At 38.9% G+C, this 18,519-nt stretch overlaps 2 protein-coding genes across 8 annotated transcripts in view; one reads left to right on the top strand and one right to left on the bottom strand.

Moving 5' to 3' along the window:
• GPR146 (G protein-coupled receptor 146) overlaps positions 1–7,802 on the top strand; it is a 47,643-nt gene extending 39,841 nt beyond the window's left edge. For 3 of the 4 annotated variants that reach the window (XM_027874512.1, XM_027874513.1, XM_027874511.1), the window contains exon 2: positions 6,219–7,802. In XM_027874512.1, the coding sequence (XP_027730313.1) occupies positions 6,261–7,262 (1,002 nt within the window). In that variant the 5' untranslated portion in view covers positions 6,219–6,260 and the 3' untranslated portion in view covers positions 7,263–7,802. Of the gene's footprint in view, positions 1–1,033; positions 1,256–6,218 lie in introns of those variants that run through there. The other variant, XM_027874510.1, reaches the window with a different exon arrangement.
• Positions 1–18,519, bottom strand: part of CUNH7orf50 (chromosome unknown C7orf50 homolog) — a 338,906-nt gene that overhangs the window by 177,393 nt on the left and 142,994 nt on the right. The window lies entirely within an intron of this gene.

Raw genomic sequence — 18,519 nt, 5'->3', positions numbered from 1 at the left:
ATAATTTCCCCCTAATTAAGTTGTTCTTGGAATAAGATAGAACAATTCTGTTCTTGTTGTAATTCCTTCTGCTCTACTTCCCTAGGAGCCATATATTAACAATCTAAGCAGCTCCCATCTGAAGGAGAGTGAACGAGGTCAGGTACTAAAAGGAGACTGCCAAATCACCGTTCAGAAAGTTTGATAAATCATAGCTTTAATACTAAAAGGATGAGGGCAGATCAACTCTGATTTAGTTTGTACTAGCACCACATACACTCCCCCCAAAGTTATTTAACTGCTAAACACAAGTCTGTTTTCGCTTTCGGATTCTAAGCATCCTGGAATCTGGCTTTCCCTCGCTCCCCTGCCGCTGTCATCATCCAGCTTACCACTGGAGTCACTGGCTTGGAACGAACACACTCATCCCAGAACTGGGACTTGAAGGGACTGCACAGACCCTCTAGTTCAGTGCCCTCATTTTAGAGTGGAAGGACTAGGGGCCTTGGAAAGTTGAAAGACTTTCTCAAGGTCATACAGATAAAAGTCAGGAGACAAAATCTGAATCCAGACCCTCTCAAGACAGTCCGTGCTGGCTCCTTATCAGAATTTTTCCCTCTATGACAACAACCTGCCCCTTAAGTACTGCAGACATCTGTCCATTTAGTTCATCTTCTCAAAATGAAAAATTCCACTGACAAACATGTTTCCTGTCACTCTGAACTATTAGGAAACCACCACTATGAGATTCTTCCCAAGTCCTTCTGCCAAGTCAGTGAAAAACGGTCAAGTCTTCTCCCCATCGTGACTGAGCAGCAACTCCCACGTGGAAGGAGAGAAACAGTTTGGCTGAACCCCAACGCCAACCTCAGTCTTCTAGGAAGCCCTAAGTCTAACAAATCGAAAGCAAGAGGATTTGGCTATGTTTAATTGTACAGTCCACTCTCTTCACATGCAGCACAACCTCTCAATTCTTGAAACTGGCTGTAAACAGAGATAGGGAGGGGCCACTGCTGCCTGCCAAATGAAGCAGAAACTTTGTGAGTAATTTACTAGAGGAAAAACAAACTCTCTATCTCACACACACACACACACACACACAGACACACGCACATGAAATACCACGCTGCATGTCCACTGCTGATAGGGAGGCAGTAGGGTTTCCAGAGGAAAAACACAGAGCAGATCTTTTCTGTCAGCTTCCTCCTTCTGAAATGTTGCTTACTGACTGAGTCGGGACTTCATGGTACAGAGGAATGTGTGGCGTGAACTGAAGGTAGGAGTTTCTCTGTGTGGCTGTGAGAGCCTGCAGATATACAAAAAGCTGCCCCGGGTGATGAGAGGGAAAATGAACATGAGTGCTGCAAGTAGGTGATGCAGACAGCCCAAAAAGAACTAAGTTATTCTGAGTAAAACGTGTGTTTCTGATGTGGTCAAACTGAAGGAGAATCAAGTGACAGGGAGAGCAGGGGACGCCAGGGAGGAATTGGGGTTGGGGGTGAGGAGTGGAGAAGGGGAAGCCAATGAAATACACTTTTTAATGATAAGGGTATGTGTCTCATGCAGCTGCTAAGGCAAATGATTCTATTTCAACAATGTAAAAAATGTACATGATATACATTGTTTCCCATCCCCGTAAGTCGGACCACAGAGCTTTTGATCATGCCTAAATGTGCTTTGTCTGCAGGTTTGTATCTAGTTCTCATCTTTTGTTGCTCACACGGTATGTAATAAGGGCTTAAAAATTAGTACAGACAGACAGGTGTGGAATAAAAGATGTTAAGCCTTCAGAAGGAAAGCCTATCTGGATAAAGGGAAAAAAATGTTGGATCATGCTTTAATTTGATGATGGTAGCTGAACAGCACAACCTCATAGAATAACAAGAATTTCAGTTTTGGAGACAATACATGATGGAATGAAAACTGCATCATGTCGCTAACAGTAATGTAGAGAGACGTGTCTATGGCTGATAATATTCTGATAGAAAAGCAAAGGGTGAAAAGAACAGTGTGATAGTCTTGCAAAATTAAATCACTAAAAAGATACAGCAGGCACCTCTGCTTCCTAGCTCCACTAGTTTTCATAGAGCCCACAGAGTTTTCATAAAGTCAGACACATGTTGGGGGGGCATATGCTTTCTGGAAGGGGAAGTAGAAACTTTAAAAATTCAAAGAGGAAATGACAATTTTAAAGACAGCATTTAAACTGCATATTGGCTACTGTAGTAATTTGGCATGCTGAACTGGAGTGGGCAGGAGGTGGAAGAAGAGGAAGAGGAGAGGGGAAGGAAATAACACAGGAAGTTAGCTAAAAGACCCTGGAGGGGGAGGGCTGGGGAAATCATGATTAAGATAACCAGGCTTTCTTTGTATAATGCTACAAGAGAGCTCCAAGAGAAGGGGGAAGATTAAGGAATTAAGAAATCAGCAGTTCTACTACTTTAAGGATTTGAATTGACATTTTCATTCCAGATGGTAGATACTTCTTTTATAAGTGATGTGAGGGATGTGTGTGTGCTCAAGCAGAGAAGCAATACACCATACAGGCAGAGGTTAAATTTTATGCACCCTTTATTACACAAATTGAAATCAACCTGATTTATTCACTGTCTCATATTGTTGGGTGTCATTCTTTGGAATGCAAAATATTATTGCAAAATTCATTTCTTTTTCACCTGTTACCTTCTAGTACAGTCATCTAAAGCACTTTGATACCTCAATGTGAAATTTTAGGGGTTTTTTTTGTTTTTAATTCTCGTAGCTAACTGAAGACATCAGTTTAAATTCTGCCTGTGACATTTACCAGCTATGTGACCATGGGCAAGTCACCTAGCCTCAGAAAACTCTCTAAGGTTAATTAATGGTTATACAGGGGTTGGTATATGCAAAAGAACACCCACCACTGATTTGTTTTTATTAATGTAATACATCAATTATGTATTGAAGTAATCATGCTAATACTGGTATGGTATAGTTTTGCTTGCTTGATTTTGGCAAACTGAGGTTTGTTTTATACTTGTTTTGACAGGGAAACCAAAAAGAGAGAAAGCAGCAAACTTTCTATCTCAAAAGCACAAAATTTAAGATCACACATTAATTTTAAACATATTCAGAGAGATTATAGGGCTTATCTGGAGATCCAAAGGTAGCTAAAAGAAGAACTAACAGTTAAGCTCAGGTCCTCTGATGCTAAGTCTGGTGTTTTTTCCACGACAAATACCATGACTTTGACTGAACCAACACACACCCTGAGAATACAGATCCTTCCAAAAAGTTCTAACAATTTTGAAATGCCCCTCCCCCACTTTGGGAAATGAGAGATTTCTACATAATAATGGTTCCAGATACTGCATTTCTGCTTTTAAGCACTTGTGTGCTTGCAAAAAGCATGTACTTATTGGAAAGGCAACACAATTTTGTATCATATAAGGCAGGAATCCCCCCAAGCAGAACACTCATCATTTTGAAACTCTGCCTGGTCAATTTCCAAGGCAGATTGATGCTGCTTTGGCCTCCTTCTCCAAGGTTCACAGGGATCCTCAAAGAGAAATTCTACTCTGCATACCTGTAAAAAAACTCACTTCTAGAACCATACACCCTCTGCCCCAATCCCTATTCCAACCAGCAGTGATTATAAGAAATCAAAAGTAGCTTAAAGGTTAGAGACTGATGTAAAGCATTAACAATGTACTACTTAGCATTTATATCAGTGACTTGGATAAAGGCATCAGAGGTATCATCATCAGATCTATAAATGATACATAGATGGTATAATTGACACACTGGATGTCAGTGTCAGGAACCAAAAGGATCCTGACAGGTTAGAGCAGTGGGCTTATTCTAAGAAGATGAAATTCAATAGGGATAAATGTAAAGTCTTAAACTTGTGTTTGAAAAACAAATAACTTGATAGACATAAAAAGAGGGACACATGGTTAGGCAGCAGTTGTTCTGAAGAAGACGTGGGGGTTTCAGTGGGCTGCAAACACAATGAACCATCAGTGTGGTATAGCAGTCCCCCAAAAGCTAATGCAATCTTGGCTGCATTAAGGAGGGCATGGCTTCCAGGAATAGCCACACTGTACTCTGTGGTCATTAGACCTCATGTGGAGTATTGTGTTCAGTTCTGGGTACCATGGTTTGAAAAAGATACTGATAGACTGCAGAGTGTTTAGAAAAGGACAACTGAGATAGGGATGGGCCTTGAGTCCATGTTATATGAGCATCATTTGAAGGAATTGTGGGTGTTTGGCCTGGAGAAGACTCAGCAGACATGATAATTGTCTTCAAGTACTTGAAAATAAGCTGTCATTAGACATGTTTTATTTATTAGACTTATTTTATTTGGCCCCAGAGGGAAGAACCAGGTGGAATATGTGGAAGTTGCAGATAGACCAATTGGGATTGATGTAAGGAATAACTTTCTAAAAATTGGAATTGTCCACCAGTGGAACGGGCTACCTCAAGAGGTGGTGGGATCCCCCTCCTTGGAGGTCTTGGAGCAGAAGCAGGGCTTGGTGAACATGTGATTGTGGGGATTCCTTTCATCTATATATTGGACTTAGACGGTTACTGAGGTCCATTCCAATACTTAAATTCTGTGATTGTGTGATCATAGATCCATGGACTTGCTAATACTGGGAGAATACATGGAAAGCCTCTATACTAAACTATTCCAACCAGACAGATATGGCAGCGAGCAGGTTAATGCAGATTAGAAACTGAGAAGATGGGGCAGCTAGTTGGCGCAGTGGATAGAGTACCGGCCCTGGAGTCAGGAGGACCTGAGTTCAAAGCCAGCCTCAGGCACATAATACTTACAAGCTGTGTGACCCTGAGCAAGTCACTTAACCCCATTGCCTAGCCAAAAAAAAAAAAAAAGAAAGAAAGAAAAAAAGAAAAAAGAAAAAGAAACTGAGAAGGGAATAAGGAAGCTCATCCAGTTCTATGTATGAATCAGAAGACATTTATATGACTATATCTATGCTATGTATTATAGCAGACAGGAGTAGGTTAGGGGTTTCAGGCTAGCTAATGAGGCTGTGGTGGAAGTAGCTAGGTGGTGAAGTAGATAGAGTGCTGGGCCTAGAGTCCGGAAGACCCATCATCCTGAGTTCAAATCTAGCCTCAGACACTTACTAGCTATGTGTAAGTAACTGGGTAAGTCACTTAACACTACTTACCTCAGTTTCTTCATCTGTAAAATGAGCTAGAGAGGGATATGGCAAACCACCCCAGTATCTTTGCCAAGAAAACCCCAGACTGGGTCAAAGAGTTGGACACAACTGAAATGACCGAACAATAACAACAATGAGGCTGTGGAAGGCAAGGCTGATGGTTGTTATACAAAGAAGAATTTCATTGTTTCAAAGAATTATATCTGAAAGTGATCTCAGAGGTTATCTATTCCAATTCCTTCATCTTATAGATAAAAAAAATGAAGCCTATAAAAGTTAAGTGACTTGCTAAGGGTCATCCAAGCAGTAGTGTCAGAAGCAGAATTTGAACTCAGGTCCTCTAACTGTAGTCAACATTCTTTCCATAGTACCTTAGAGACTCTCCTATTCTGAATGAGTACAGGACACTCTTTCTATTCCCTATTCATCTATCTCTTGTCTATTAGGCAAAGGCAGATCTATCCTTCTATGAATACAACTTTTCTGATGGGGAAAACCTACCCCTGCCCTAAAATGCTACTTAGAAACATCTTAGGAGAGATGCAGTCCAAGACCTTTGCTTCATTTTCTGTTACTGGAAATGATTGTATCATTTGTACTGCTTCACCCTATACATCAGTCAGGGGAGCACCCATCCCCTGACTGAGATGTAGGAAAAGGTTTGAAGCAGCCTTTTAAAAGCTTCCGGATGAGCATCCTGAATGAATTATCCATTACTCAGATTTCATTCAGAAATTACATTAGAGAGAGACTCACCACGGCCAGTAAAATTATTACATCATAAAGTTTCTGGTCATAACCAGCCCTGTTTGGGGCTAATAAGACAGCAGTCATTTTGATGGTTTATTACCCTTCCATGAAAAACACACAGAGAAAGAGATTGAATCCTCAAGAGATTCTTCCTTTTGACATGTAGCAATGGCTTGCTTTTGTTTTTGTGATAGTTTAAGGCACGTGGCTTTTTCTTCTAGCCCTGCCATCCCAGATGTCTAAGATATGCCTAGGGACAGTACATCTGGAGATGTGTTGCAAACTAATTTGCTATTACTTCTTTCTTTACAGAACAGCTGGAAGTCATCAGAAAAACCACCCGATTGGTTCACTATGCGGAGCTGCGACACTTTCAATGGTACCCAGAACAGTGAGGATCAACTCCTCTGCCATGACTTCCACCTCATCCTCTCCATCTTCTCCCTCCTCTACCTCATTATCTGCTTCCCGATTGGCCTTTGCTACAATGCTCTGCTGGTCCTGGTCAATTTGTACAACAAGGCTACTATGACTATGCCTGATGTTTACTTTGTGAACATTGCCATTGCTGGCCTCATAATCAATGCTGTGGCACCAATATACCTTCTTGGACCAACCACCACCAAGTGGGCCATCTGGAGCTTTAACAGTGAAGTTTACATCACACTGCTGATTTTGTTTAATGTTTCCTCCCTGGTTATCATGTATTCCACCACCTTGCTCAGCCTGGATTACTACATTGAGCGAGCTCTACCCCGGACTTACATGTCTAGTGTGTATAACACCAAGCATGTCTGTGGGTTCATTTGGGGAGGTGCAATGCTTACAAGCTTTTCCTCTCTGCTCTTCTACATCTGTAGCCATGTGTCCACTAAGCTCATTGAGTGCTCTAAGATGCAAAACAAGGAGGCAGCTGATGCCATCATGGTGTTTATTGGGTATGTTGTCCCTGCCATTGCTGTACTTTACGCACTTGTGTTGATTTTACGAATACGGAAGGAGGCCACACCCCTCGATCACGATACTGGAAGACTGGACCCTTCTGTGCACAGGCTTCTGATTGCCACAGTATGCACACAATTTGTGCTGTGGACACCTTACTATCTAACTCTCCTGGTAAACACATTCCTTGTCTCACAAGGAAAACTCATGGATGAGCACTACATGCGGATATTGCATTTCATCAAAGATTTTTCAAAATTCTTAGCTTTCTCTAGCAGTTTTGTGATGCCGCTTCTCTACCGTTACATCAACAAAAATTTTCCTGGCAAGCTACGACGGCTGATTAAAAAAATGCACTGTGGGCATCAGAGGTGCTCTCATGATCGAGCAACAGTACAGCAGGTGATGACGTAGGAAACAAGAAACTCTTGTGGAGCACAAGCACTGTGGGACTTCACCACACCAGCATGGTCCTGCTGCTTCTTACCAAGAACTTTTTTAGAAGCTCTTCGCATTGATACTGGAAGGGGGCTGCTATTCTTACTGACCAAGGGATGCTTATTCTAGCAGAGGTGGCACAGTAACACTAACAGAAACCTAAGGCAGGTCAGAGAAGCTGGCATTTGAGAGCACTTTCAAAGCACTGAGTCAGTAAGCTTGAGTTCTGCATTTCTTCCCAGTTTTAATAATCCTGGGTAGAGAAATAACTAAAAGGTAAAGTGAAGTCTTGATTGGCTATAAAGCACTTTGTTACCTGTCCAAGAAAAAGACAATGCTATGTTTTCTTCCTTAGAAAAAGAGATGCAATAATTCTAAATGGTATAGTTTAGTACTCTTCTCGACATGCCCTGTGTGTCCTTACCAGGATGGTCAATCTCTGGCCAAGGTAATGCTGATCAAAAGAATAGGCTGTCCAAACAGTCTGAAGTGAAATATAAGCTACAATATTATTAACTTATCTCTTTTTTTCCCTTAAAATGTGTGCATTTTGCCTAAATGTGCATTTTGTCATTGAAATAATTTACTCATTTTAAACCTTTTCTAAATTAGGCTTTTTCTAAATGAAGTAACAAGAATTTGGAAATCCAGTATTTATACTATGCTTGTTTATATTGTGAAAATACTTGATTCTTCACTTTTTTCTTGATTTTTTTTAAAAGGAAGCACAGATATTTAGTAGAAATCCACTAAGTATTAAAATAGAGGAAATAAATGATAGTGGAATGTACTTTTTTTAAAAATCAAAAAAAAAAACAAACCAACTACCTAAGGTCCACATGTTCATGAAACTCAGTTGTCACTGTCTCTTTCCTTTTCGTGTTAAATGTTGCATAGGAAAAGCTTATGGCACTTATGCCAACAGTGACATTACTAAAACTTCTTAAAATGAGTAAGAATATCTAAAATGAGTAAGAATATTTATCTATCTACCTATCCATATGCATATATATGTATGTATGTGCATATATATATATATATGTATATGCCTGGTTTTAAGCTGTGGAATAATCTAGGAGTATTAAACGAATTGTTAATTCTTACACATTGTAACATACTTAAATCCTTCTCACTGTTATGGGGACAGTGAGCAGGGCTGATTTTCTACTTTCTAATTCTCAATCACTATAAAGTTAGTTTCCAAAACTATAAAAAAAATGTAATGAAAAGAAAATATAAAAGTTATAAAATGTACTTAGTTGGGTTGGAGTGTGCTGCATAAGAGAGATGTGAAGATCTATTCTGGTAAAACGTAGTATGATGTTGCAGGGAGGAGGGGGACAGGACAACTGAACAACCACACAGGAATCCCTGAGACTTCATAATGATTAAAAATTTACATTTGTAAAACTCCCCATTACTTATTTGAATTGAAAGGTAACCTAAGATCGACTATTTATTCATCAGAAGTGGCCATATAAAAGTGAAAGTAACTTCTATATTAAAGATAAGGTGAATACAAAGAAAATCCATATGTGTGAGTTATTTTTTGAAAGGAACACTTGTGAATAAAGCCAGAGCCACTGAGGATCATAGGCTTAGAGATGGAAAGGTCCTTAGAAGTCATCTAGTCCAATTATACCTCTTCCCCTGTGCCCCTAGGTTTTAAAGATGAGGAGACTGAGACCCAAAGAGGTTATGACTTGCCTAAGGACACACACATAGCAAATGGCAGGATTGTAGATGACAATGATAAGAAAACATCAATGTAGTTTTATTGCCTGAAAAAACCTTCTACTACCATCTACACCATCCACCTGTCTACTAGTTGAGCTTTACACAAAGCTCAGCCAAAATGTTTTTTTTTTTTCAAAATAATTTTGCATCATTCAATCTTTGCTTGGAAAGCAGCTCCTATTGAAAAAAAAAAAGTGTCAGTGAAGAAAAACCCAGGTGCGGACTACTGATTCAGTTCTCTACACTATCCTGACACCATTCCTCTGTCTATTCCTTTCTATTATCAGGTCTATTCTAAACCTACAGCTCATCCTTTTCTGACCCAGTCCTTCAGGAGAACTTGGGCACTAGGCTGCAACATTACAAACAACTACTTTTTCCCTTAAGGCCCCATCTGACCCCAAAATTTGGGCCCCAAATTGCCCAAAGAATGACTTTGGGGTTACACTTTGCTTGTGAGAGCTATTACTTGGATCGATCTCTTTCAAGGGTCTCAGATTTTAAAACTACATAAAACAGCAAACCTGACTTCTTTCCCAACCTACCCAGACACACTTTACCAGACTTAGAAAACTGAATTGAATGTTCTTTTTTCAGAGAGACAGATTACTATGCTAGAGTACATAGCTTTCTCCAATAATATATCACACTAGAAAAAGAGAGCTGGCTGCTAATGAAGAACAACTGCATTTCCCTAAGATCTTGGCCAGTATGTGGCAACAGCATCATTTTAAATGTGAACATAGGCAGATATCAAAAGTCTCTTCCTAAGTATCTCCAAGTTACCCATCTGAGCCCATCCACTTGAAATCTGGTTTCTAATCATTATTTCATTGCAGGAAAGAGGGAGAAGATAGTGAAGTGTAGAGTTGTTTTCTTCTTTCTTTAAAGCAGGGGTTCTTAATATTTTTTGTCATGGACCCTTTGGCAGTCTAGAGAAATCTCCTTCTTAGAATAATATTTTTTCTGCGTATAACATAAAATAAAGAAGATTACAAAGCAAATCAATTATACTGAAATTGAGTTATCACAATATATCATATAAAAAAGCCCCAAGCTCACAGATGCCAGATGAAGACCTCTATTTTAAAGTCTCCTCCTATTCCCATGTTCTTTGAGCCCTGAGTTTTTCATATGGAACAAAAAGCTCCAGGAAGAGGGCCATGAACTCTTCTTTCATGAAGGCATGGGCCTATAATCACAAATGATATCTCTTTTTCTAATCAAATAGACCTCCTTTTCCCCAGAATGGACTCCATAGAAAGTGGTCTTCCTCAAACTCACAGGCTTGCCCTTCGATCAAGTTTTTCACCTCAATTTCTCAATGGTTAACTAACTTTCTATGCAAATTACAGGGTTTTTATTTCATGCATTATTTCCATCCCCTTGAAAGAATAATATTTCTGGATAGTCTCTTCCTCACAGTCTACTTGCCTTCTCATCTTCCCACATATAAGCTGCACTGTCTGGATACTTCCAAATGCACCCTTTTCCTGCCCCCTACCCTTACCCCAACTTGAGGAAGTAATATTGTTAGCACTAACATATCGTGCCCATTATCCAGGTCATCATTCCCAACTTTCAAACCAGTAACTTCAGCAACACCCTAACCTGGATGGAGTAATTAATGCAATGCCAGCAGCCAGACCAATGCTTTCCTTTGATCGCAGAGGGGACGTTAGAAGCATCCACAATTATAAACTGAATCTTGGGAATGTAGCTTCATTAAAGTTGGTTTGAAGCACTCTCTTTTGAGGCCCATTCCACATCCCTGGGGAATCTCACCCCATCATTTTGCGAAAGTAAACCTTCTGTCCCATTTCTTAATCTCTCTCTGTTCTTTTCTTTTCCACTGAGAGCAGGTCCCCCGCTGCTATGCTTCACACACCACCAGTCTTTTATCAGCCCTCTCCAGATTTGAAGACATCTTTTACTGTTAATTCTAACATACTGCATAATTTGGTTTTCACATCTCATTGGCAAATCTATTTTCTTGTAGTTTCCTCTCTAAATTCATCTTTGATGCAACCTGGCTGATTTGCATTTTTCTTGCCTCGGCTGTATTTTTTATTTCTGACATTTCAGCTATATTGCCATAAATGAAGAGAGACTTAAGTTGTTCAGGGGGAAAAAAGGTTAGAGGGAAGAACATGTTTTGGAAAATCCAAGGTGAACTGTGAATTTAAACATATTTCTTCCAATTACTTTATAAGACACACAGGATCCCATTTTTAGTCTTAGGTTTTGGTGGCACTACTGCTGACAAAACCTTGCTTACAATCTTACAGTTGCTGGTTTTCCTACTAGCGATTCTATGATTGTTATTAGTGGTAAGAGAGTTCAGATTTTTAAAAAATCTTTCTTACCTTGCAGTTGTTTATGCAAAGTAAACTTAATCTTAGGTTTGTTCCATCAATACTATAGATTTTTAAAAATTGGTTAGCATCAGCAAAATGAACCTATGAATGAAGTAAATGAAATTCACACACAAGTGTGTATGCATGAGAATACAAAGTCACATTTAATATGAAGTAGTAATCATGGAAGATTAACCATGGTTTATAGCAAAGAAGGTATGATCATATGTTAAGTTTTTGAAACAGATGCTAAAAACCAGTTGTAAGAATCAAAGCCTTCCCATTTCAAACCTGAACTTCCCTGATTTTTCTGTAAATATGAGCCAATCTCTTTAGTTTCCATATAAGTACTGTATATATGAAGAGGAAAAACCTACTGATGTACAAAGGCATATGTGAAGAATCTGTTTATTAAATTATTTCCTAAAACTGAGATATGTTTATAACTCTTTAACATTAACATTTTTGAATGCTTAAAGTGTACTGTATGTATTTCTGTGTGTATATGCTGTATGAGAAAATCATCACAGAAAGTGCCATTATTAACAGTATTTTCCCTTTCACAGATTTAAATTTAGATATATTTTGTGTTGATTTACTCCTTTGTAGTTCTTCCATTTAGACAGATGTCTTTATGTAAAATAAATAAATAAATAAATAAATAAATAAATGAAGTCATTCAAGTTTACCCATACCTCTATGATTCCTATAGCTGCATGTTAGAGGTCTTTATCAGCCTTAGACTGATGAAGCATTCAATCTGAATACTTGCTTGATAAAGTAGGCAAGCAAACTTTAGAAGGGAGCAGGGAAGAAGGAGGCAATAGTCCAGCTAAGAAGAAGCCTTACCACTGCTCTATTAGAAAACTTTTTTTTCTAAACACTAAAAATCATTTATTGAACATGTGTCAAGGGAGAGAACTAAACTTAATTTCAACACATCCATTTCATGTTCAATGAGAAAGCATAGTGTAAGGAACAGCCATGATTTGTGTTTAGTTATATAATCTTATAGAATATTTTGAATGTATAGAAAATTTTGAACCTATAGGATTATGTTGATAAACAAATATTTACTGAATGTCTGTTATGTTCTATAGTGGGAGGGGTCCAATCTGCAGCAGCACTATCTTTACATAGAGTCCTTACTATGGACTCAAGGAGACCAATTGTAGTCTCTCCCCCTCAATTTGCTTCAGAAACAAAGGTAGGTGATTCCAATTAAATTAAATTAAAATATAATGCATTAGTCTGCTACTATATAAAATCATAGGTTTAAAGTTGTAAAGGACTTAAAGAACAATGACTTTAACCCTACATTTTATAGCAAAACTAGGTCCAGTGACTCCCCCTCCCCCCACACTTCAATAAGTACTAAGCTACACTAAGATAATGATCCTTGCCTTCAAGGACCTTATAATATTATCATGGGTACTCACACACAAAACAGTGAAATAGTAAGAGAAATCAGTATGTGATTAAGTCCTCAAATAAATGGTACAGATAATAAATGCTTCAGGAGTTTGGAGGATGATCTCTGTGTACTACAGTGTTCTTAGAGGGCTCAGGATCTGAGCCGCACCCAGGAGGATATGGATAGGCTGGGGAGTAGGGGGTGATTTACCATGCTTACATATAGAAATGCTTATAGTATACAAAGAACAGGAAGTTTAGGAATGAAGTAACCTTATTGGGGAGTAGGGGAGAAGACAGAGACAGGCAGAGAAAGCCAGGACAAGACGAGACTGGAGGGATTTGAAATTCAGGCTTTAGACTATATTCTTTACACAGCATTGAGACACTTAAGGTTTAGGGTCCAAAGCCAATTACCAATCAAACTATGAATTAACAAATATTTATGCCAGGTATTGGGGATAAAAGCACAAAGAATGAAACCATTCTTATTCTCAATGAGCTAATATTCTTATAATGGGGCAGACAGGGGCACATAAAAAGATATACAGCATACATATAAAGTGAATAAATAAAATACATAAAAAAGCGTTAAATGCAGGATAGTTTGGGAGGGAGGGTAGAGAGGGCTCTTGCAACTGGAGAGAAATGAAAGGCTTCACACAGAGAAGTGACCTAATGAAGGCAGCTTCATCATTACTTTGTTCTTGGGAAGATTAATCTGTTGCCAGTAAGTGTAAGAGGATGCATGGATACAGGGAGATCAGTTATCTTTCGCAGTAGTTCAGACATGAAGTGATGGGATGGGAAGAAAAGCTACAAGAATAATCTGAAGAAAAAGTTAACAGAACTATATCTCTCTACTTTTCTGTCTCCTAAAATGAGATATCTTTTATCTAATGATTAGGGATGCTGGTAAGGTTCATGTAAAATTCTTCGAAGGAAAATACAATAGCAAGTGACTCATTTTCTCTTTTGGCTGATAAAGTAAGTGGTGCTGATCACACTGGCAAAGATGGAGATGGACCATTAGCCAGTTTCATCCTCGAAATCTTTGATGTTTGTACTTGTATGTCACTGGAGGAATAAAACAAATTTTCTAAGAATTTCATGCCTACAGCTAAGCAAATATACAAAAGTGTACACACGCACACTTTCATATTTGCCAGGAATAAACTTACTGGAAGAGAGTCTAGAGTACGTCACTTTTTGGGTGGGAGACTTCCAAAGAACATTCAAGGAAATTACATGGATGACTCATTGGGCAGAACTCAGGCCTTATGTCAGTGAATAATTCAAAAGGACAAGGTATGTGTTAAGGAATGAAGGGGATGAAGAGGGACAGTATGTAAAACTAGAAATAAGACACAAAATCACTTCTTGTAAGATACAACATGCCGGGCACAAGTTCTCAAAGAACCACAAACCAAAGTCCTCATTTGATCTGACCACATTCTCAACACGGTTTCAATTGCAGGTGGTGCTAGAATCATATAACTATAATGCATTGGAAAACAATTGCAACTTTGTCTCAGTTACACTGTCTGTCACACGGGAGAACATCCCTGGCACTCTCACACTCATTCCCAAAAGGACGTTCAGTGTGCAATGCTATAACTTCATGACAGATGTGATAACTGCAGTGCTCTAGTAATCAAAACACATGTTGAATAAAGAAAGAGCCCTGGATTAATAGGTAAAAGACCTGGGATTCAGTCTTTGCTCTGCTATATACTATCTGCCCAATCTTGGGCAAATCTCCCCTGAGCCTCAGCTCCTTCTTTAAAATGACAGGGATGGACTAAATGATCTCTAAGGTCTCTTCCAGTTCTAAAAATCTACCAACTTACAAGCTTATGACCTTAACAAAGAAATGGATGTTTCCGTCATGTAGGAATGGCTGGGTATGGAATATATGTGACATGTGATTGATCTCTACACGGAGGTGTTTTTATGGATATTCACTAGCAACTTAGGGGAGCAAGCTCAAGTGTTGGGCTTCCACATACAGTTATCCCTTTCACATCGCAACTTTCTCCATCACAGCAGGTCAGAATAAGAAATTAAATGGGAATTTGGGGGGAGTTTTGCTGAAATCACAGATGATACACAATGGACAGCAGACAGCACAGAAAAAGTTTAGAAATTCAGAAATGCATAAAATATATGTACAGTGATATGTAACATAAATATATTTTATCTTTTACTACCATAATAATTTATATTTCTTCTTTGCTACAAAAGAAAGGCCAAAAAATTTAACACGGATTTTCCAGATTGCGGGGGTGCCATGTCCCTAAACCCTGCTATGTGAAACGGATAACTATGTGTGAATGTAAATATTTTTGTTGCTGTTATTCATTTGTTTCAGTCATGTACAACTCTCTGTGACCCTACTGGGAGTTTTCTTGGCAAAGGTACTGGAGTGGTTTGCCATTTCCTTCTCCAGTTCATTTTACAGAAGAGGAAACTGAGGCAAAGAGGTTTAAATGACTTGCCCAGGGTCACACAGCTAGGAAGTGTCTGAGGCCAGATTTGAACTCAGATCCTCCTGACTCTAGGCCCAGCAGCTCTATCTATTCTGCCACCTAGCTCCCATAAATATTTTACATTCCTCTCAAATAAACTGAGCAACTCTAGTAGGGCTAACCCACTGCTTCACACTTTTGCTGAGAAATATGCAAGAGTGGGTACCCTCATAGGTTCTACAGTGTAAAGCCCTGAAGACACTTTCTTCATGTCCAACAAAGTCAGTTCAGTTCCAGTGAGTGGAGTTCCACAGGAGTCCCCAAATGTCCCTGACGTGCACTTGGTTAGATGTGGTCCATGGCTGAACTAGAGTAAATTAACATAATACAATGAAAGTGATACCATTCATAAGCTAACTCTTTCATTTGAGAGATGAAGAAACTGAAACCTAGAAAATAAAAATGACTTGCCCAAAGACACAGAGATAGCCCTGTAACCTTAGGCAAGTCACTATGGTGCAGCGTCAAGTACTTTGGATTTGGAGCAAACCGTGTTTGACACTTCTTAGGAAAATCCCTCTGGGCCTCAATTTTCTTGTCTATTAAATGTAGGGGTTGGCCCAGGTGATTTGTTAGCTCTTCCAGGCATGAATCCTATGGCCTTGTAAAGTATAAATTAACCTAGGAGCTCTATGTTCTTGTTGAGGAGTTGGGGGTGGGGGGGGAGCACGCACTAACAAAACATTCCCAGACTTGTTTTATGAGCTCCATCTTGTGGCCATAGACTGAACTTCACTTTTCTGGCCACATTATTTCCCCATAAATTATTAGCATTAATTCTAGGCAATGTGACTTCCAGAAAAGGGAGATTCCAGAATGTATACATGACAAACAAGTCTAAAGAAGAATGGATAATAATTGCACTTTTACCAAGGAACAGTTTGTCCATAACAGTATTCAAAGTAACTATAAGAAGCAGAAAAAATTGACATAATTTAGCATTTTTTAATTGGTAAAACTCCTACAAATTAGTTCCTGTGAATGGGGAAAGGAAGTAAGCACTTTACAGAGCCTATTATGTGCCAGACACTGTGGTAAGCAAGTTTTTAAACAAATATTATCTCATTTGATCCTCACAATAACCCTGAGAAGTAGGTGCTATTCTTATCCCTAATTTACAGGTAAGGAAACTGAGGCAAACAGAGGTTAAGTGAATTGCCTAAGGTCACACAGCTAATACGTGTGTGAAAATATTTTTGAAGTCATGTCTTCCTGACTCCAGGCCCCAGTGCTCTATGTACTGGGCCACCTAGCTGCCTCAATATGAGGCATGTGAATACTTCAATAATATGAATGACTAGTAAATACCTGGAAATATACATTACTTTGGAAGCAAAATATGATTTTCCTTTAATTACACTTCCCCATAACAAAAGCAATTAGGTTCAGTGGCACAACAACTTAACTCTGAATTTTAGTTATCTTCACTAGGATTTTCCCAAAGGCCTCCTAAATGTATTTGCATGAAAAATTAATATCATGCATAAACAATTTATATAAGCTTATATGAAATGGATAGTGTGTTTCCTAGTCTTCTCCCAAGGAAGAATACTGTGGTTACCCTTAATGTTATCATTCTGTGGTCCATCTAGTTTTCTTTCTACTTCACAAGTCAACTACCAAGTAATACATACACACACACACACACACACACACACACACACACACACACACGCACATACATACACACACACACATTCCCTTCAACCAACAGAAGTGAGAAAGGCCACAAGCACCTTCAATGGCCAGTTTGATGAAAGCTGCTATAAATACTTTCTCTTTTTTCTCTACTCTGCCCTCTTCAAACACACATACATAACACATGCAACTTTTAAAAAACACACAGTTTTGAGAGGATCACAGGACAATCTTGATGACATAAAACTGAAAAACTTCTGTACAAACAAGATCAATGAAGGCAGAATTAGAACAGAAATAATTAACAGGGGAAAAGTTTTTGTAGCAAACTGCCTTGATAAAGGTCTGATATCTAAGATATAAAAGGAAATTATACAAATATATAAGAATAATCACCATTCTCCAAAAGACAAATGGTCAAAGGCTATTAATAGAAAATTCTCAAAAGAAATTTAAGCTCTCAACAACCATATAAAAATGTTCCATATCACTAGTAGCAAAATAAAATACAAATTAAAACAACCCTCATGTTCTGCCTTATACTATCAGAATGGCAAAGATAATGACAAAAAAGGAAAGTAGCAGTTGGAGAGATCTTCTCAACAACCCTACAAGGTAAATAAGGCAATTATTCTTCATCTACACTTTTACAAAATAAGGAAACTAAAGCCCAGAGTAAGTGACTGCTCAGAGAACAGCTGACTGCCTTATGGTGAGGCATTTTTGTCATTCTGTCAGTTCTTCAGAGCAGGTTCAACATGAGTGTTCTTCCTTCAGCTCTCTTATCATGTATGCAGACACCCATGGAGCACAAAGGCTCTAGCAACTGGTTTTGCATCCCTTTTGACTGGCCCACCTTCTTTTCTGGTAATCTATCTCTGATGACATCTTTTGAACTGCTTCTCCTGAGTGAGTCTTCATTGTGGATACACTGCAGCTGACCCACACCCACCACTGTGTGTCTCCATCACCTTCTGGGTGAGTCCTAGCTTTTAATCATCCACAACTAAAGTGCATGGATCCAGGATTTCTTTTTTTAGTGTTCTTCCCAACAACCTCCTTTTAAAAAGTTAGAGTGGTAGCTAACTACTTCATTTCATAACTACCCTATTTGTCCTTAACATTTCTCTTCCAAACTTCCCTGAACTCTTTCTACTTTGCTCTCCACTAGTTCCCTATAGTCTCAAGCCATGAGGGCCTTAGATCAGACTACTGGAAATGTCCAGTTTGGGAAGAAGCATTATGGTCCCTAAGTATTCCCTGCAGAGTCTGAGGCAGTTCCATGAAGCTGTCCCATGCAAACTGCTTTTCACAAACATACATTCCCAGGAGTAACATAAATGAATGGAAAGGGACAACCAACAAGTGAATAATAACAACTTTAGTCGCTAACTCGGGCAAGGGAGCTCACCAAGAACAAGTCCCCAACTACAGAGAAGCACTCTCCCTAGCCCAGAGTTTGTTCGATACAATTAATATTTATTTACCACTTAAAAGAAATAGTCAAGGAGGTAGAGATGAATACACCAGTGACATCTTAGAAAGAAAACTGCTAGAAAG

The sequence above is a fragment of the Vombatus ursinus genome, unplaced genomic scaffold (assembly GCF_900497805.2).
Source record: "Vombatus ursinus unplaced genomic scaffold, bare-nosed wombat genome assembly UNPS02014807.1, whole genome shotgun sequence".
Lineage (NCBI taxonomy): Eukaryota > Metazoa > Chordata > Mammalia > Diprotodontia > Vombatidae > Vombatus > Vombatus ursinus.
This window is presented reverse-complemented; position numbering and strand designations above follow the sequence as displayed.